Below are 21,434 nucleotides of genomic sequence, written 5' to 3'. Positions count from 1 at the left end.
TGGTGGTGGAAAAGTAGGGAGAAAAGACAAAAATAAATAGTGGGAAAAATAAGGTAAGTAAGGGGCAGAAAGTTCAGCTGCAAATTTGCAGCTGTTTTTTTTTATACGAATAATGATTTGACAGAAGGCAAGGCATTAGGCCAACTAAAGAAAAAGTGACCGCTCCACTCAAGCTCTGTGGCATACAGGTCACAGCCCCATTATAAAGGGGACGCTCTTAGCATCCATTCGTGGCCGTGAGGAGATGCACGCCATGTTTTTTGGGGGTCACAATGCAGTGACAGGAGCTGCTAACCAAGCAACACCTGATGTTGCAATTTATTCCGAAAAAGACATATGAATCCTGGGGCCCCGAGATTGTCTACCGGTGTGTGGCAGACAACTTCAAAGGCCACAGACACACAGTCTCGCATTCAGCACTCTCCACTGAATGTGATGCACAGACCTGGAAAAGGTCCATTGCAATGCATGACTTGCGTCAACATCAAAAAACAATGTGGCCTCATGCGCAATAGCACACGTCAACACCTCACAAAAAGAAAAAAAAGAAAAGTGCAAAGCCAGTGCCACCTATAATCTAAAAGCAAAGTCACACAAGGGTGCATTAGGGCCTCTAAGATTCGCGCACTGCACCATCTCAGAGCTTACGACACATACTAACTGCAATGCCAGTATTGCAACATCCGTCTAAACGATTCGCACGGCGGCATTTAACTGTTCCAACGAAAAACAAACATTGACATCCTTTCTATGGCAGCTCAGCACGTGCAAACAAACCAAGGACGCTACAGTATATTCTGGGGACCGTAAAAATTCTACTTATTCATGTCTCATGAGCTGCAGATATCAGTTTTTCTTAATGCTCTCGCATTTAAATTACCCATTTCTGTTTTCACTGTTCCTGGGAAGATATAAACTGTCAGTCACCTGTGGCGCATACCCGCTTACCATGGCCCGTGGTAAACGGGTATGTGCCACACATGTCTGGAGGAAAGGGTTTGACGACGTACACGACAGCATTTTCACATTATTCATGTCATGACCAGACAGTCATATTCGTCAAATCCTTTTACCCTCCCATGCGGATTTTGGTGTACACCAAGCTAAGGAGGCGATCACGATCGAGAGCAGCCAGACGTAGGTGGCTAGCTAGACAGATAGATAGAAACGCTCAAACTGCCTTGGGTGCGCTAAAAAATGTTCCGCATTTAAAATGAAATGAGAAGCCAATTTCTAGGATTGGATTTTAACCCATGCCCTCTGTGTGGCAGTTGAGCATTCCACCACAGTGCCACGCTGGTGCTTGTAACTCCTTTGCAAAAATACTCTATACAGGCGTCATGTTGCAAGGAATCATGTTAACGTATGTAATATAGCGTGGCAGAAGAGTAAAATAACAACCTGGCATCACACAATGCGAGTTGCGCAACGAGTTGGTCGTTGAATGCTTCCAGCCTGTTACAAAGGGCTCAGCCATAATTCTTCATCGTCATCAGCCACAGCACAAAGTGTACATAATGCCTTACAGATGTGTAGCGGGTACCACGATTCTCCGAAGAAAGACGAAACATGGCATAGTGGGCGCTTCGCTATTTCGAAAAAATTACGATGATTTATGGCATAGTGGTTACCTTGCATGTGTACTTGTATTAGTTGCCCCAAGAGAGTCTACAACGGGCTCTAGAAAGGCCGCTCTTCCAGCTTTCGCTGTGACTGTGCTGCGTGTTCCGCGCAGGCCTGGCGATTTTTTTATCAGAACAGCGGTCTGGCACATCAGAGAGTACACTCAATGACGTGCTGCTTCTGAGATCGTGCTCACTCCCTTGACACAAAGCACTGAGCCCACTAAAAAAATCGTAACTGACTTTTGAGAAAATAAATACTATGACTTTGAAGGGTATACTGGTTTGTGCTAGTTGGTAGGAATTCGTGGTATAGTTACTTCCGCTCCTGTGAAGAACGTGGGAAGAATGTGTTTTACCCCTAGCCCACTTTCTTAAGAGGAGGGTAAGTAACTACATCACAAATCAAATGTATTTTATGACCACCTTAACTTAAAATTTTTGCATTAAAAAAAATGTTACCAACCGTTACGGAACTTTTTTTTTTTTTGCGTTCCGAAACAAAAACGGAATGGAACTTTTTGCGGTGGAACGAAACTGAAATCGAAACGAAAAAGATTTCGTTCTGACAGCTTGGTTGCAATCACATCAACAGCTTCGCTCTTGAGGTGAAACTGTGACCTTCTTCAATTATTTTAACTGCGACGTCTAGAATTCTATGAAAGATTTTAATGCTTCTTTTCGAAAAACGAAACATTGTGGTCTTCTCCTATTTCTTCACTGGCTTCTATTTTACCAATGTGTTGGACCGTAATCACTTATGTCATTTGCCATGATTTTGTATAAGTGCAAGTTTCATATGCTGTCAACGCAGTTTGTTTCATTAATATGAGTGTGAGAAATACATAAACTATTACGTTGACCTCTCCACCTAAGTATACAGGTGCACCATGATGCCAATTGTCATTTAAAAACTATAATTTTTAAGCGTTGTAATGTATTGATACAAAGGGAGCCTTCCCTCGTGATGGCGTAAAGCAATGCACAAATCAACTGATCCTCACCCCTGGTGAACTCCCAGATCTTCACCTTGCGGTCACCACCACCCGTGCAGAGGAGACGGCCAGAAGGTGAGAACTGCACGGCATTCACCTCACCCTCATGCGCCTCCTGGACACGGTCACACACAGCAAGCTTCATTTTCTGGAAGACACTTGTTTGACAACAATGAATTTCCGCAAAAGTCTAGTGAGGAGGCATTTTATGTCCCAGGTGACTTCTTATTCAGTGTAGCTGCTACTCCAAGCTAGCTGGCTCAAATTGCAGGCACTTAAGCATTAACTCTGGAAACTTGCTACCACATCAAGGTATATGCAGTGATGCTACCGAGGACTTCTGATTTGGAGCAATTTTTGGAGCAGCAAAATTTACACTTTGGAGCACTTTGGAGCAGCAAAAATTTCCATCTTGGAGCACTTTGGAGCAGATAATTTTGCATCTGGGAACACTCTAGAGCAGCTAATTTTACATATTGGAGTGCACTAGAGAAGCTAATTGCATTAACATTCAAGCACCTGAATAATTATTACGGGGCTCTTATGAAGAGCTATAAATATTTCGATTCATTGCAAACATCATGGAAAAAATCATCTCGGGAGAACTCCATATTTCACTCGATAATGCAAAAATAAGGGCTCATGCAGTTGAGTGTTCTGGATTAACCACTTCAGTGGTTATTTTCAACATTAGCAAATAAACAGAATACCGGATCAATAAAATTGTACTTTATGAAATAATACTCTAAATACATCTATGTGGTTATCAGCAGACGTGGTAGACAAACGCCGTGACCTACAACAGTGCCTCACAGCCAAAGAGTCACACTGTCCCTACTGCATTCCCCTAAGACGACTCCAAGGTCAAAGCCTTTTTCTTCTCGATCGATGTGTTGATCCCCCCCCTCCCTCTCTGCAAGCTTTCTGCACATCACCTGGTTTTGCACTACCTCCATGATCGCCGCACCGATCACGGAAGCAGTGCAAAGTGGCGATGTTATGTGATGACGTCATCACGTGACATTACAATATGTGACGCCATGATGACGTCACAAGGTCTGACGATCTATCACGTCACAAGTTTTGATGATCTATGACGTAATGATGACGCCATCATGTGACGATTATTTTTTGCATAAATCGTTTCACGCTGCCGACGGTCAATTTCTGTGTTTGAAGAAGCATAGATGTAAGGCTTTCGCATTTATATTGCGTATTGAACGTTAATAGCCTGGCCGTTAACAATCTGGCCTTACATACCAAACTGTCCACCATCATGTCACCTCTGTGCCGTGCGCGAAACAGCTTCGCTTATTATTCACTTCACAGAGTGGAATGGCTCCTGATTTCTTTTAATTTTTATTGTGATAGTAATCATATGGACACTCTCGACGGATTTTTGCCGTCGTCGTTGCCGCAATTTTCCGTATAAAGTCTAAATTGATAACATCACCCCGTGCATTCTACCCGCAGATAAAAGCTCGCGAACGCTGGCGACGAACGCAGCTGAAGCAGAGATTAAATGAGCCGGCCGTCTTCGTCGTACGGAGTGTGCATGCGATAACATTTACCCGCGTGCAGGCCTGCCGTCGAGTGCTCATCAAACAGCGAGAAAACGCCCTGCCCGTCTTTCGTAAGGAGCATGAAGGGGCGCCAGGGGAAGGGTGGGGGGACGGCATCGCTCGAAGCGCTCAGTCGCTGGCGCGCGCTATCTCGAGGCATCAGGAGATGGCTCGTAAACTTGCTGTGCTCTCAACGCCTACTTCGCGTTTAAAGAACTCACAAAACGAAAACCGCTTCGGTTCCTGGAGCGGCCATATTCCCTTAAACCAGCGTTTTGTTCAGCTACGCGAGATCGGATCCAAAAGAGTTAGCTGCTTGCCTTACTTCGTATAACAATACAATTTTTTGGTATCGCATTCATTGCAAGCGAAACTGAGTGTTTTTAACCGTCAGCTATTGACCCTGGAAAGCGAGAGGCGGACGAGTAACATGGCATAGCCGCTTCACAGTGGGCCGTCAGCGACGGGCCCGCTACTGACAGCTGCGCATATTAAAACGCAATTGTGGCTGCTCCGACCAGGAGGCATGTTTTTATTAATGAGATGAGATTTTATTGCGATAGCAATTATATGGACACTCTCGAGGAGTTTTTGCCGTCATGTCTCGTGTGAAGTCCAAATTGATAGCATCTCCCCGCAGATCGTATGTTCTACCGCGAGTAAAAGTGCGCACAGGGCCGACGAACGCGGCTGAAGCAGAGATCAAACGAGCCGGCCCATCTCCGTCGCTCGGAGGGCACATGCGATAACATCATCCCGCTCGGAGGCCTGCCATCGAAGCAGAGAGGAAACGCCCTGCCCTTCTTGAATGTGCATAAAAAGACGCAAGAGGGAGGGGGGTGCCGCTAGGGCAGCAACTCTGAACTGATTCTAAGGGCGAGGTCACGATCGCTGGAGCGCAAAGAGCATCTCTCCCTGGAGCGGCCGTACTCTCTTACACCAGCGTTTTGTACAGTTACGCGAGATCGGATCCTTGCTATCACATTCATTGCTTCACCCCTACAGTGAAACTGCGACATTTTTTTAAAAAAAGCAGGCAAAAAATTCGAATCGGAACACTAGCACCGACGAACTCGCAAGGGCAGGGCCTTTCAAGGGGTATTTACCGCAGAGTGATTACAAACCCGGATGTGCTGGTGGAAGGATTTATGAAAAAGTTCTTCTGGATGAAGATCCATAGATAAAGTATATCTGAGGAAAAGTGTCAATGCGTTCCCACCGTTCACATGCTCTTCCATAGATGCGAAACACGGAAAATTCGATATTGTACCATATATATTTTGCTAGTGATCCCATACTTCATTTCGCGATGTCCAGAAACAGAAGTGACAGACATTTTAGCGGCACGCGTGTAGTTATTACTGAACATTGCTTTCATTACGTGCCGTGCGACGCTTGAAACGAGCTATCAGCGGCTTTTCTGGAACAGATGATGTCCGCCGATGACCCACCACCATACTTTCACGTTGCTGATTGGCCTAGACGTCACGAGCGTCAGCGGAGAGCGCGTTTTGCTGTCAAGCCGACTTGCAGAACAGAAGCTACGTCGGCGCCATGCATGGCATCGTGGCTTACTCGGCACGCATGCGCGAGTGCTGTTTATTCAGCGGAATAATTCTTGGTCCGTGGTTGTAACTTTGACAGCCCCAAGATCAAACTGCACATGTTTTCACGCGTCGTTGGTGCGACTGCCAGTGAAAGACGCCCCCAAACCCGAGACTCTGGCGCAGTTTGGCGCAATTTTCGTCGATATTATCAGGATGGCGCAGTAAATACAATTTGGCACACTTTGGCACAGGAGTGGAATCACTGAATTTGCAGTGTCTTTGCATGCAAACAAAGGACCAGAAAAGAAAGGAGTGCTCAGATAATTTTCTGGCATAATGATTTTTTTATTTTATTCAGCCGGGTACACGACCATGGTTTGACCCTGAGTTACGTTGATCCCGGGCTCACTACTGCATGCAAGCTTCTGAACTAAACTGAATATAGCTATATATAGTAACATAATGCAAGGAAGCTTGCAGAGTTCTGTTGGCATGCTCACAAAATGCCGTAGAGCCATGCCAAGAACAATGCGGAAGAAGACTTCACTGGCTACAGTTAAAGGAAAGAGCTTGCTAGGCATTCTCATGATGCTGTGCAGTTCGGACATGACCTGCACGTGCAGCATAAGGATTGGTTAAACAAGTAGTATAACCTTTTTTCTTACAAAGTTACATAGGACAGGCAAATATCAATCCGTATTTATCTATTAGAGACACTTCCAAAAGCTGGAGACATTAAAGGAACAAGTCGGACTAAGATACTATAGTGCAAAACAACAATATTAAGAATTACGGAGAAGCATGACGTACAGCATTCTTGAAATGCTTACTGTCCGCAATTGTGACGATAGTACGGAGAATGTGGTTCAATAGCAAGTTAGATTTGGGGATAAAAGAGTCATGACTACAAAAATTAGTACGACATGATGATGTGCGATCTGTGCATGAGATTAAATAAGGTTAATAAAAGGGGGATTATAATGGTATCTTCATAATGGTGTAATAGTAGCGCAAAAAAAGACGAGGACAAGAAAGTGAACACCACAAGCGCTTATGGTATATGCAATGCAATAATGGTATATTTTACTAAACAGACAGACACAGATGCATTTACAGTGCAGCGACAGGTTACGAAAAGCAAGGGCACGTTTCAATAACAACACACTGCCGTCAGAAAAGTATATACCGAATGTTTCGAGAAATGTGTTTAAAATTCTCAAAAATCAGGGAAATGCAATATTTCTTCGATGCCTTCACAATGTAGCCGCAGGCATTTTAAGATAGCTGAATACATCATTTGGGACAGTAATTAAGGAAGTTCAATTCATTAACTTTATAATCAGTGTAGTTAGGCAGTTATGTCAAATGGGTGAATTGAAGTCCTTCATACAAAGAACCCGTTGCAGCTTTGAGATTTCAAAAAAGCGGCCGCTAGTAATAACTCCAAAGGAATGAAATTCACCCATATTCAGTGGTGAAACCGAAACTGAAATGCGAAAGAGCGCAACTGGCATAGTTTTCCGAGACGTCCAGAACGAATGAGTGTCGTTATATCAGCCATCAACTGACTTCATTGTGTGGGTGTGCAGGCTGTGCTTGCAATTAAAGCACGCATGGCGTAAATACGCTAACGAACACGGAAGAACTACACCTCTATAATCGTTGTGTTGAACAGCGACGTCATCGTGGTCATCTGCTTGTTGCGCTCATCAGTGCTTCGGTTTCGGTTTCGCCGTGGAACTTGGTTGAATTTCATTACGGCACAATTACTGGAGGCCACTTATTCTATATCTGATCAGAACTGCGATGGGTTCTTCACATGAAGAACTTAAATTCACCCATCTCAATCGCCTAGTTTCATTGATTAAAAAGTTAATTAATTTAACTTTTTTAATTACTGCACCAAATGATGCCTTTAACCATCTTCAGGGGTGAGACAGCTGAAATCGATTTGGGAGCAGTTTTGGGAGCAGCAAAATTTCAATTTAGGAGCAGGAGAACCTTGTTTGGGAGCAGTTAGCGGCATTTATTATGTCGTTTTTGGAGCTTGAAAAAACAAATTTGTAGTAACTTGGAGGAACAAGCACATATTTTAATCGGCTTAGAATACACATAACATTCAAAGAGCCTTTGGAGAAAGCTTTTTTTAACAGATTATTGCCAGGTATGAACTACACTACCTTTTTACAAACCACGCAATTTATATAACCCTGGTAACAACATATGAAATAGATAAAAAAAAGTTTTCCAAGTAGGTTCACTTTACATTTGAAAATAAGAAAAGAAAAAACATCACACTTCTCAAATAATAAAAAAAGTCACAGTTTCACCGCAAGGGCGAAGCAATGAATGCGATAGCAACAAATTGTAGTGTTACACGAAGTAAGGCTGGCAGCTAACTGTTTTGTATCCGATCTCGCGTAACTATAAAACGATGGTGTAAGAAAATACGGCCGCTCCAGGGAGCCATGTTCTCCGCATAGTCACTTCGCTTTGAGAGCGCAGCACGTAGAAGCGTATACGAGCCGCCCGCCCCGCTGTGATGGCCAGTGATCGCGACCGCGCAAAGTTCAAAGTTGCTCCTCGTGCGACGTCCCCCCCCCCCCTCGCGTCTTCGTGTCTTTTAAGGCTTGTTAAAAACGGGCAGGGCGTTTCCTGTCTGCTTCGACGGCAGGCCTTCCGAGCGGGGTGATGTTATCGCATGCAGCCTCCGAGCGACGGCAATGGGACGGCTCGTTTGCTTCGGCCGCGTATGTCGCCTCTGCTCGCGTGTTTTTACCCGCTGTAGATCATACAATTCGCGAGGGGATCTTATCAATTTGGACTTCATACCGGAAGGACATGACGGCGACGGCAAGAACCCCTCGAGACTGTCCATATAATTGCTATCGCAATAAAAACTGATTGCACAAGAATTGTATAGTCACATGGCAGTACGTCTTTGAACGGTCAATGATTCCGACTAGCATGCAATTGCAGCGACGCCTTCGCACGTAACATCAGGAAAGAACAAAAGCGGTATGGCCACCGACGAACGCGCCAGTATGACCACCCCCATAGGCGTGCGCACGAAGGGGGGGAGGGGGGGGCAAAGTCGATACCGCCATACTTTGACTTAATCGGAAGGAGGGGCGCTGTGATTAATATTTGCCCTCCCTGAAGGCCGAACCCTCAGGAAGCTTTCGAATAGCGTACGCAAAGCTTTGCGTTGGCTTTTCACACAACTGCGCATGCGTCGTACGCTAACCGCTTGCTGGCTCCCGTTAAGTGACGGAAAGAGCGGGCCGCAAACGCTAACGCTAACTTAGCGTACGCTATTCGAAAACTGCCTAAAATAAAGCGCCTTCAGCTATCTGCTCGGCTGCGCGGGTGGCGTAGCGTCAAGTGTACCGCACGCTTTTAATAGGTGATAACAAAAGCGCGCTGCGCCACCGTTCGCTGCCACCTCGTGAGGGACCGCCTTCAAAAATGCGTCGCGAGCGCCGAGAAACCTTACCCCTCGGACACTACGTCGTTACCGCTCGGACACTACACATATTTACAACCGCTCAGAGGCGATTATCACAGCACTATGGAAGCCTCTATTACAAAGGCGCGTAGAAGGACACGCTTGGGCGCGTTAACGTGTTCTGCGAACGTATCCCTGGCGCTGCTTCTAAAGTTATGTTTTCCCACGCTGAAAGTGACGCGGGCTTGAAAATTCTTGATTGTGGGGCCGTTTCGGCGCAGTTCGGCGCAATTTTTGCAATTTTTATGCTTTTGGAGCAGCTTGGCGCAGGAAAACGGAATCGTATCAAAAATGCGCAATATGTGCAGCTGTCTCACCCTGCATCTTAAGATGCCTGCCGCTACAGAAAAAGCAATTGTGAAGGCAGCAAGTAAATATCGCATTTTTCTGATTTTTGAGAATTTGGACACATTTCTTGAAACATCCTGTATAAAAGATAAAGACCACAGCATGGTGTTTGATAAATTCAAAGCCATCAAAAGTGCCATTTGACTGTGTCCTAAACAATGGGCATTCAGTGCTTGTCCCTGTTGTCTTGTTTCATTCGTGTGTCTTTTTTGTGCAGCAGTTTCTTGTGTATTTGAGTTTATAACAAAAAAAGAAGTGTTTTGTAGGAATTTAGCTTTATAGTTATACAAAAGGTAAATACTAGGTGGACCAGTCATTGTGAAAATGCTCAAGTGAAGAAGGAATCATGTTTCCTTCCCTAGTGCAATCTAAATCATCGCCCCTAGAGCATGGAGCTGCATGCGCCATCACCACCAGAACACAGCAAGTGGTGCTCTCACTTAAGCTCGACTGCAAACTTTCATTCTCAAATTTGAGAAGGTTCATTCAAGAACATGCTCACAAAGTTTGCTTGTCATCTGTACAGCAGAAAAGAATAAAAAACGCCAGGTCTGCTCGGAAAGCGCAGCACAGTCACAGCGAAAGCTGGAAGAGCGGCATTTCTAGAAAAGCTGTAAACTCTCTTGGGGCTACCAATACAAGTACACGAGCAAGGTACCCACTACGTCATAAATCATAATTTTTGTGAAGTTTGGAAGCACCCACTACGCCATTATTCGTCATTCTGCGGAGAAGTGAGGAACCAGCTTTACATCTGCAAGACATTATGTGCACTTTGTTGATGCGGCGGCTGATGATGATGAAAAAAATATGGCCGAGTCCTTTGTAATGTGTTGGAAGCTTTAAACGACCCACTAGGTATGCAATTCGCATTGTGTGACGCCCAGTCGTGATTTCACTCTCCCACCATGCAATATAACATATGCTAACGTGAGAAAGAGAAAGAGAGGGAGTTAACTTTATTGAGACCCTGAGGAAATGGATCATGGGGGTCTTTTGGGCTTCCTTGGCAACCAGTAGAAGTGCACTTGTCAGGAACCCACTACGCTATAAATCATCATAATTTTTGTCAAGTAGGGAAGCAGCCACCATGCCATTTTTCATCATTCTGCGGAGAACCGTGGTATCCTCTAAACACCTGTACAGCATTATGTGCACTTTGTCGGTGGTGTGGCTGATGACGATGAAGAATTGTGGCAGAACCCTTTGTAATATTTTTTCTTATTTCGTGCAACAGCGGTTACAAACACCGGCGGTGGCGGTGGACAACTACGGCGCCAAAAATGGCCATTGTTGTGATCTCATAACAGCTTTCGCTGTAAAGAATTCTTTTTACGAGAGGGTGGCGCAGATTTGCTGGGGAGAGTGTCTTTAAAACGCCCCTTTCAAGACGCGGCTGCAAAGCAAGCAAGAAGCCGAACGCGAAGTGAATGCCCATGTTAGATTGTTTGTTTTTCGCGCTTTTCTGTCACAGAAAACTTTCTGTCGAGAGGACATCAGAGGTCAAACAAATAAATTAGAAAAGGCCCATTTTGAGCCACGCACTGACAGCAGAGTCGCTGGAAAACTGGAACTGAAGCTCAAACTGGCAGAAACGTATCATGTGACCATCCGCCGCTGCTTTCGCGCCAATTCTGAGTTACTCCTGCTGTGTTTGTGTGCCACTCGGCTTATATGTTCGTTTTCCTAGGAGTTCATTGAGGTCAGCACATGGTCCGTTTTGTGACAACGACGTGTTGTGCGCAATATTCACAGCTCGAAAACTGCGAAAAATTGAAGACTATAGCATGAAATTGTAACAGAACAGTGTCATGTTCAGCAGGCCTGTATTTATGCAGGAAATCACTCTGATAAATTCGTTTTGGCCATGGAAATAAACAGCATGTCATGAAATCTTTAACTCATTTTGCTCAGTTCGCATTTTCGTGGGGAACGAGCCTCTTAGGAAAACTATCATTTCCAAACAGCTTCGCCAAAAGCTGCTTACAAGGTTGTTTAGAGACTGAAATTTTGTCATGAACCAGATAAGGTACTTTTCTGATCCCTAAGTATTTTCTAACACACACAAAAAAAGAAAATTCACCAGTCTGACATGCAGTGATAAGAAAAAAAAATAATCTTCGCTTTTAGAGCGATGGCATTTTTACAGATGTGTCATAAAAAGTATGTGACTGGCCTTATCCAGCACTACAAACCTTCTAGAGAACTTAAAATGATAAATAACTTGTACATTTTCATTATTTTTGAAATGACAGTTTTCCTAAGTTAGCTTACATGATTGATCATTATAACAGCTGTAGATCTTTTTCTATTCATGTTAGGGTGCTAAGAATTGAAATATGCAGGGGTGCAACAGCTGAAATAGGATTTGGAGCAATTTTTGGAGCAGCAAAATGTTGCTTTTGGAGCACAAAAATCCAAATTTGCAGCAGGTTACGAAAAAAACCTGAATTTTTTAGCACGGAATCCCAAATTTGGAGCAGTACAACAAATAAGGCTTACTTTTAGAAAAGAAAACAAAAACACGTACAAACCATTCAACATCAGCTAACTTGTGCACAGTGCACTTGAACACTGCTATTTCAATAAAAGCAGTGTACGTGTTGAGCCACCCCACAGTGCGAACAATGACTAAGACCACATTAGCATTTGCAGGGCCTGTCGAATAATTCGACAGGCACTGCAAATGCTAATGTGGGCCTGCGAGCCTGGCAACCTTGAAATTCTAGATAGATTTGTAAAGCAGGAGCAAGTGGGGGTGGCGAAAAAAGAAAACTGGCGTACGTTTTTGTCTATTGTTTCTCAAGGCCGCAAAAACGCCATACACAGCAGCTCCAAATGATTGCCAATAATTATTTTTTGACGTCAGCGATCATACCAGTACTGGTAATCACACGGCGCGTGCACGAATGAATAATTAAGGAGCAATATGTGCTGTGTTCCTGACAGCTAGTACTAATAGCCCCTTCTAAATCTCAGTACGCTTTTCCACAGGACACCAGTGTACAGCGGGAAAAGTGGCTTAAAAAGCGTTCTGCACGCAATAAAACAAGCATCAGGAAATTTGAGAACCACTGTCCTTTTTTATTGCAATAGCAATTATATGGACACTCTCGACGGGTTTTTGCCGTCATGTCCCATATAAAGTCCAAATTGATAACATATCCCCCCGCGCATAGTATGTTCTACGGTGGGTAAAAGCGCGCGAGTGCGTGCGACAAATGCGGCTGAAGCAGATATCAAACGAGGCAGCACATCTCCGTCACTCGAAGGGCGCATGCGATTACACCACTCCGCTCGGGAGGCCTGTCATCAAAGCTGAGAGGAAACGCCCCGCACGTCTTGAACGAGCATGAAAAGACGCGAGGGGGGTGGGGGGTATCGCTCGAGAAGCAACTTTGAACTTTGATTCTAAGGGCGTGCGCGCTATCTCAGCAGCCATCAGCGGGCGGATCGTATATCCTTCTACGTGCTGCGCTCTCAATGCAAAGACACTGTGCAGAAAGAGCATCTTTCCCTGGAGCGGCCACATTCTCTTACACCAACGTTTTGTAGAGTTACGAGAGATCTGATACAAAAGAGTTTGCTGCCAGCCTCACTTCCTATAACATTACAATTTGTTGCTATTGCATTCATTGTTTCGTCCTTGCGGTGAAACTGTGACTTTTCTCTTTACTTTCGCGGGGGCATTAGGGTTAGGGTATGCGCATCTTTGTATTGGATGATTATGCCCACACTGCAAATGACCAACGCGGCCTCCATTTCTCACTAAAATTTGCGCAACTGAGAAAATTTTCAAGCTGGTCGGGCATTTTGGTGCAGCGTGGTGCAATTTGTACAAATTTCACGGTTTTGGCTCAGCTTGGCGCAAAAATAAGGCATTGTATCAAACTAGCGCAATTGGCGCAGCTGTTGTACCCCTGAATATGTCCTAATATCCAGGAGATGAGCCATCCCTGAAATTTTCACTAAAATTAGTGCAGCAGTTCAAAAGTTCACATTTAGCCCCGCAACCACCTTAAAATGTGCTTCAAGTGACCCGATGACATCTCATGGATGCAGAATCATGCGAGTTTCATGATCCAGCAGAGCACCACGCATTATTGAAACTAACCAAGTGGGAGTGCCCACATCATTGTTAAGGAAAGGTATGTTAAAGGTAGCATACATAAGGTATTTCCTACATCCACTATACAGTTTTGCACTTGCGGTACCCGAAATCACGGTTTGAGATTAATGGCTGTTACTCGGAGGGGTTTGCAGCAGGGATCTGAGCTTGCGCCCCATCAAGAAGATATTTCTCCTAGAACTGAGCAGAAATGCATAATTAGCATTTTAGGCCAATGTGCTGCAAAAATATTTTTTGTCACGAGGGATTGAATATTAGTGATGTAATAACATTGTAAACAGGCAACATCATCGGGCTCATATTAAAATGTCCCACCGGACAGTGTATCCAGAGATCCTGCAAACGCCAGCATGTCTTTTCACCCAGGGCTATTGCAGTGAAGAAGAGGAAGCAGTCTTGCACTCATTCTTGTACGACTGCTCCCTCAATCGTGGAAGATGTAAGTGCTGAACCATAAATCATCGTATGACAGTAACAATACCACAAAGTTTATTAAACTTTTGAATGAAATTGCCTACAATCTAGAACAAAAGAAAGGGAACAGATCAAGGGGCTCATTCCTTTGTTAGACACAACCAAATGAAGCCAACAGGCAATGGCCAACCAAACATGGGGGACATTAATAGTAGTTTTAAATGTAGTATATAGTAATACCCCTTTCAAGTAGACACGTTAACTGAAACACTGAAGCAGCCTCCAGAGAAAGTTTTTCTAGCAGATTATCGCCTGGTATAAGCTACACTACCTTTTTGCAAACCACGCAACCCATCTAACCCAAGTAACAACATATGAAACAATTGAAAAAGGTTCTGCAAACCAGGTTCACTTCATGAACATTTGAAAAAAAGAAAGAAACAACAAAAACCAACACACTTCTCAAAAATAAAAATAAAACTGTGATTGCACAAGAACTGTAGAACTGGCAAAATTATACTGGTTTGGCAGTTTTCTGGAACTTACTCTGGCTGCCAGCACATGCTAAAATTAGACAATGAGCGCTCACTGCCAACTATGTGGGGACCTGACAGATTGCAATGTGGACTTGAGGTTTCAGCTAAGTCATCATTGTTCCTAATGTTATCCCCACAGCCTGTTACGCTGCATGAGATGGTACAACTATGAGAGGCTGCAATTACTTTAGCTGCACTGTTTCACAAAGAATGTTCACCATGCAGCACTCTGTGCTGGAATGTTGAGGATGATGCATGCCAGCAGCCCATGCGCCTGCACCTTAGCAGAACATGGCAAAAACATTTAACACTCTTTTGCTAATACACTGCTTCCAATATACGTGTGTTTCAAATGACACTGCCAACCTGCACTGCAAGTGCCGTGCAAAGAATAAAGAGATGCTTGAGTTACGTACATATTTCAGCAGCAGCCGATTCGGCACAAATGACTGCAGGCACATAGGTGGCACCGACCGGGTGCTGGAAAACGCATGAACAAAGTGATTACTTGCTTGCCTAACTTGTGCAATGTGTCATGCTTGTTTGCACATTGCACTTCCTTTCAAAAGCTGTACAAAATTGATCAACCCTGTTTGCAGCTAAAAAATACGAGGGGGACACCCAGAGTAACCAGAATAGCGCTGCAGTGAGCGGAGCAACCAAAGTACACATTCCTCCCGCTAGGCTAGCATCGTGTTACTCATTTTGAGTTCATTGGATTCGGTGGCCTTTTTCAGAAGTGTTTCCTCCTGTTACAGGGATTCTTTTAGTGAATCATGATGATTTGCGTGCTCCTAGCTTTTTTTTTTTTTTTTTTGCTATGGCCAATATAAGTGAACAGCATGCAGATGTGAAATTATGTTTCTCACTCCAAAAAATTGCCTCAGACGCTGTAGAGATATTAAACAATGTTTACAAGGCTGCTGCTATAAGAAAAACTGAAGGGTATGGGCAATTTTCCACTTTAAAAAGGGGGTAATGTCACTTCATGACAAACCACATTCTGGATGTCCATCAACTTCATAAACGAATCAATACATAAAAAGAAAAAATTGGGGAGGGGCAAAGCATGTAGGGAAGGGTGTTTCAGCTCCACTAACATGAAACCTGTGTTGAGGAGAAGCATGCAGTGTGTTCCAGTGTTTCCCATAGCACAATCACTGCTAATGGCCAATGAGAGACAGAAGAAAGATTAGACACGGAGACCCGCAGTCCGCTTCTAGTCAATGTGCACGCTGCAAATCTTTATTGTTCAACTACGCACTAGAGAAATCTGCCACCGGCACTACACTGCAGGTCAAGATCCAGTTCCTATATATACGGGGTGGCCAGTGAAAGGTTGTGCAGCGCGAGCAGTCGGTTTTTTCAATCAAGAAACTTGCTGGCAGACGCTGCCTGCGTCAGCATTGTCTCTCGCGGGCGAGGGCGCGTTCTTGTTCCTTGCGAGCTGGTAGTTCAGCGTTCATCGCAGAAAGAGTATTTACATAATCAACGTGCACTGTTCGCGCGCTCTCGCCACATGGCGAGCGCTGAGGCGGTGGCGCCCTCTCTTGCGCTCAAAGCAAATGGACTGTCCGACAGCAGACAACAATGCACGATGCACGCCGACATGCCGAGATGCTAACGTACTTCGCCCCTAAAATATTTTGTGCACTTGTGCATGAAGACCGATCACAAACCTTGAAAAAGTTGGAGAAGTTGTCTGGTATAGGATGGCGTCCAGTTCAGCGAACTCTGACAGAACATTCGGGGACGAGAAGGGTCACTGAAAATTTTGCGCCCCGAATTTCGATAAATGAGCAAAAAGATGGTTGAGTGGAAGCATGCCATGCTTTGAAAGACGAGCTCCAAAGCGACCCAGACTTTTGTTTCCAATGCTGTTGCTCGTGATCAGGTACACTGCTATTCTGACGACCCTGAAACAGGACTTCACATCCACACACTGTTCAGTTAACCTTTTAACCGTTTTGGACGAGCACAGCTCCTCCTTGCCAAACTGTGCCCAAACCGCTTTAGATGAGTGTGGCTCGACCGCTTGAGATAATGTCTCCTTACGAGCGTTTTCAACGAGACTCGCTCGTTTCCAAGCTAGTGCGTGTTTCGCTTCACGGATGGCAGTGCTTGCTTGGCAATTTCTTTTATTTTTACCGCCATTCCAATTTTTTCGCGACTTGAGTTTAGAAAATGCTGTCTGGTGAAGATGATGCGTGCGTTGCTCGTGCATCATCGTGGGATAGAGAAGCCTTTCGTCATCGTACAGCTCTTCAGGAACTAATATTCAGATACCAAAGTTTTCTTTGACAACTTGACGTGTTATATTCACGCGTTTCTCGATGGTGACATTATTTCACAATTCGTGAAAGACACTAATAGGCCATGGGACAATAATCTTTGTTGTGCCAACTTGACTTAACATACACTTCGAGTTCTTTTTTCCTTCAATCAAAACATGCTTTTTAGAAGCAAAATATTCGTTATCAAGTTGAAAAAAAAAACCTTTTTAGACAGAAAAGCTCTAAAAAATGAAACGGTTAAGGGGTTAATGTAATGCCCAGGTTAAATCGGGCATTACAAAAAGACAACGAGCCTGCAAAACTGACTTCATAAAAAGAATCCCTGTACCTGTAGAAAACATTCCTGGTAGAAACCACCAGACGCAAAAAAACTCGAAAGGAGTTGTGCGACACCCGTCTATAGTCTGATCCAACTTCAGAAGTCCGGAGAGGCCCCCCCGCCCAGACGACCGAAGAGTGGCAGCCGATCACCTCCGCGACCAAAGAAATATCCCCGCTTGCGCACTCAGCTATGTTCCCCGGAGGCGCAGTCACCTGCCGTCCAGCTCGTGACGTCCGTCTCAAGTGCGCCCCTGGTTGCGGGCTTGAGTGCATCCGCCTTTGAGGAAGAAATGCCGCAGACTTCTAAAGTTGTATCCGAGTATAGCGGAAAAAACGTGTACTACGGTTGCACTGCCCAGCACAGCACTACTCCAGTTACTTTTGGGTGTCTCCTCATATAAGGCAATCAGTAATAATTATTGTTGGGGTTTTACGTCCCAAGACCGCCATATGACTATGAGGGATGCCGTAGTGGAAATTTCAACCACCTGGCCACACTTGCATAGAACTTAATCACTAAAACCTTGGAATTCAATCCACCAAAGAACCAAGCAGGATTTCGTATAGGCTACTCGACAATAGACCATATTCACATTATCAATCAGGTGACATAGAAATGCGCGCTATGTAACCGACTCCTATATATAGCCTTCATTAAGAGAAAGCATTAGATTCGGTCAAAATTTCAGTAGTAACGCAGGCATTACTGAGAAGAACAGGAAATGGATCATGCGCTTATGGGCTTCCTTGGCAACCAATACAAGTGCACTTGCGAGGAACCCACTACGCTATAAATTATTGTAATTTTACTGAGACCCCGAGTAAATGGATCATGCGCTTATGGGCTTCCTTGGCAACCAATACAAGTGCACTTGCGAGGAACCCACTACGCTATAAATCATTGTAATTTTTGAGAAGTAGAGCAGTAGGCACTGTGCCATTTTTCGTCATTCTACGGAGAGCCGTGGTACCTGCTTAACGCATGCATGGCATTATGCGCACTTTGTTGATGCTGTGCCTGATGACGACGAAGAATTATGGCAGATCCCTTTGTAATGGGTTGGAAGCATTCAACAACCTACTTGTTGCGCAATTCGCATTGTGTGACGCCTGGTTACAAAATTTGCGTTGTGTGACGCTTGGTGCTTATTTTACTCTTCTACCACGCTATATTACATATGCTAATGCGGTCCCTTCCCTACATGAACCCTGTATAGGACCTTTTTGCAAAGCAGTTTCAAGCACCGGCATGGCTCAGAGGTTGAATACTGGGCTCCCACGCAGAGGGCCCAGGTTCGAACCTCGTTCCATCCTGGAATTTTTTTCTTATTTCGTTTTTTTTTTTCTTATTTCGAGTGATACTGGTTACGGACACCGGCGGCGGCGGCGGCGGCGGACAACTACGGCGCCAAAAACGGCCGGTGAAATGATCTCATAACAGCTTTCGCTGTAAAAGTAGGGCGCATGTCGCACACCGAGTTTGCGAATCTGCCTAACAAGATTCTACTCGTGCTGGGGAAACCCTATATGCTCACCTCAAACATCAGCGTCATCGATGCTTTGGTAAACGGATCAGTGGGAACTCTACGAACGGGAATTGCTGGGTGCACGTGCTACGCACTTCCACAGGTATCACAGTAGCTTTTTTTTTTCCTTTGCAATTTGAGAAGTGCATCTCTTTGTGCATATTTTTCATATTCGTTATTTTAGTCTTTTTGTGGCTGAAACCCAGTTTTTCTGAAAGCAAGTAGTGAGTAAACACACACCCCAGGACAAGCCTTCCATAAGCGCTCCATGCTTAAGGTCCATTTTTCTAATGGAAAACTTCCTGTACAAAAGCCAAATGCTTGCTTGGAGTCAGATGTATATAAGAAACTGTCGGGAAACTTTTGCATGCCTGAGTTTTCAGCTAAGGCAATCCCAAGACTCTATGCACCTTTTTATTCGCACTTGTTCTTCGGAGCGCATCTGTTGGAACACTTTTACTCCCAGCTTCATTACACCTTGTGTCTGTCACGCCTGTCAATAAGTTGAGATGCTGAGGGTAAAGATGGTTGTAACGAGAGACGTGACAGGATGTGACTGTGGCCGACGTGGCCACGCCGTTGTCTCGCCACTTTATGTGGAAGGCGAACTGCCGAAGCGGAGCGGCGGTGGCTGCAGCGTCCAGACCGCCAGGCTGCGTGAGCACATTCTCTCTAGCTCGCGCCTCGAGCTCTCAGCATGAGCTGCGCGAGAGGCGCAGTACGATGGCTGTCAAATGATGATGGTGATGAAGGGCGATGATGATGGCGCTACAAGGTCTTGAGCAAGTGCACATTTCACAGCAGCTCTTGTAAATGCGAATAAATGTCGGCGACGCACTGAGGAGGCGAACGCTGCCCTTCATCGCAAGCTTTTCATCGTCAAACCTCTTAACCTTTTCAGCATCCTTTGAAGAGAATCACGTGCACGTCGACAATGGGTATGCTCTAATGGACATGAATATTATTTGCAATGCAATTAGAAAGAATTGTGCATGCAAACTGTGCAGTGGAAGTGTTGAGCTAATTGGAATTGCATCGCAGAGTCTTTGCTGTCATTGTTTAGGCTTCAGAGTCTTAAGGCCACATATGCTCACACATATGCTCTCCGTACGCTATCCGAGCGTGCACTGTGCGCGCTTCAGAGGCTGTGCATGTGCAGACGGCGCAAGCATGTAACAACGCACTCAATACACGACTGTTGGCCGCAATCTGATGCTGGCCTTGAAACCGTGCACATCTATGTGCTTGGAGTTGTGCAGATACCCAACTAGCCATGGCTGCACTCAGTCACCAGCCTAGCCGGCATGTAGAAGCCATTTCAGATTGCTTTTTCTTTATTTTCGCACATATTTTACATCCCTACATACAAAACAAGTATGCTTGTAGACGTATGCATTCATTTACAAGCAATATTTATAGATATTTAGCCATATAAAAGCACTGCATGAGATCGATTGGCTCTATCTCGCACGACGTGTCGTGCACATCATAGCGATGAACATTATGCACTCTAGTACGCACCTGTGCTCATCTGGCCGTGTTTCATAGAGCAAAATGGCTTTGTCCAGCACCAGCTCGACCAACGGAGAGCGGCATATGGAAGCAGCACTCTAAGCAGCATCTCCGACTGACTGTATATGACTCGTGATACCCGAGGTTGGAGGTTCAGCTTATAAGCACTTCGGACCATGTGACAAAGACCATCGTGAGACAACTCTTTGTACTCACGATCGAGCACGGCGTACTTTCAACCATCGGGCACCGCGGCCACGCACACTGCGACCGAGCTTACTGCTCGAAGTTGCAGCTAGGCCAAACTCTGCTCATGACACCGATGTACGAGAGAAATCTGAATTTTGCGCGTAATAGCATCGCGCTAGCGGACATGCGAAAGCGAAGAAGCTGCAATGTGCTTCTCACAAGCAACAAATTGCGTCGCCTGCTGGCTCCCCGGAACCGTGGATGGGCATTTCATGCATCAGCAGCGGTCCCTGGCCAAGCTCGTCACGCAGCAACCGCTCAGAGCACCGGTGGAAGTGGCTAGCAGTTTCGCACATTGGCTCCCCAAAACGCAACACCGAGCACACTGCACAGTGATTTTTGGTGATTATACTTATTTTCCATTATTATAAACCGTTATATTTATTTTCCATAAGTTCGAATACTTCGAATAGTAAAATTCCGGTGCAAAACGAATCGAACAGCAAACACTATTAGAAAAATATTCGGAAGTTCGAATTTTCACACACCCCTCTTTATGTGGATACTCCTCTTAGTTACCGAGAAAATGGTTCCTCAGCATGGTCAAAAATGCATGGGATGTATAGTGTCACGTGGTCGCGACGTCGATGAAAACAGCAGCCGGCGTGTTCAAGATGGAACTGTTTATTTAGCCGAACTTGTGGCCGGGAAATGAAAAGTCAAACTACAGCAACACACGCTGTACACTGATAGCGGCTAACAGGGCGTCGACCGTCGATAAACTGCTCATGGCTGGGATGCGCCGTCTTTTATACATCATGCATCGAACTTTCCAGTCTGATCATTGGTTGTTGCGCAAGCACTGGAATAATCTAGACTATTCGCGTCCTGCGCGGTCAGCTTCAAGCGTTGATAACCGTCCTTGCTGTCA

At 45.0% G+C, this 21,434-nt stretch overlaps 1 protein-coding gene across 1 annotated transcript in view; it reads right to left on the bottom strand.

Annotated features, from left to right (window-relative positions):
• LOC119384815 (autophagy-related protein 16-1) overlaps positions 1 to 21,434 on the bottom strand; it is a 225,949-nt gene that overhangs the window by 84,478 nt on the left and 120,037 nt on the right. Inside the window, exons 8-9 of the mRNA XM_037652509.2 lie at positions 15,078 to 15,141; positions 2,627 to 2,732 (exon numbers count right to left, since the gene is read on the bottom strand). Of these exons, the coding sequence (XP_037508437.1) occupies positions 2,627 to 2,732; positions 15,078 to 15,141 (170 nt within the window). The remainder of the gene's footprint in view (positions 1 to 2,626; positions 2,733 to 15,077; positions 15,142 to 21,434) is intronic.

Source organism: Rhipicephalus sanguineus, chromosome 3 (assembly GCF_013339695.2).
Source record: "Rhipicephalus sanguineus isolate Rsan-2018 chromosome 3, BIME_Rsan_1.4, whole genome shotgun sequence".
NCBI lineage: Eukaryota > Metazoa > Arthropoda > Arachnida > Ixodida > Ixodidae > Rhipicephalus > Rhipicephalus sanguineus.
This window is presented reverse-complemented; position numbering and strand designations above follow the sequence as displayed.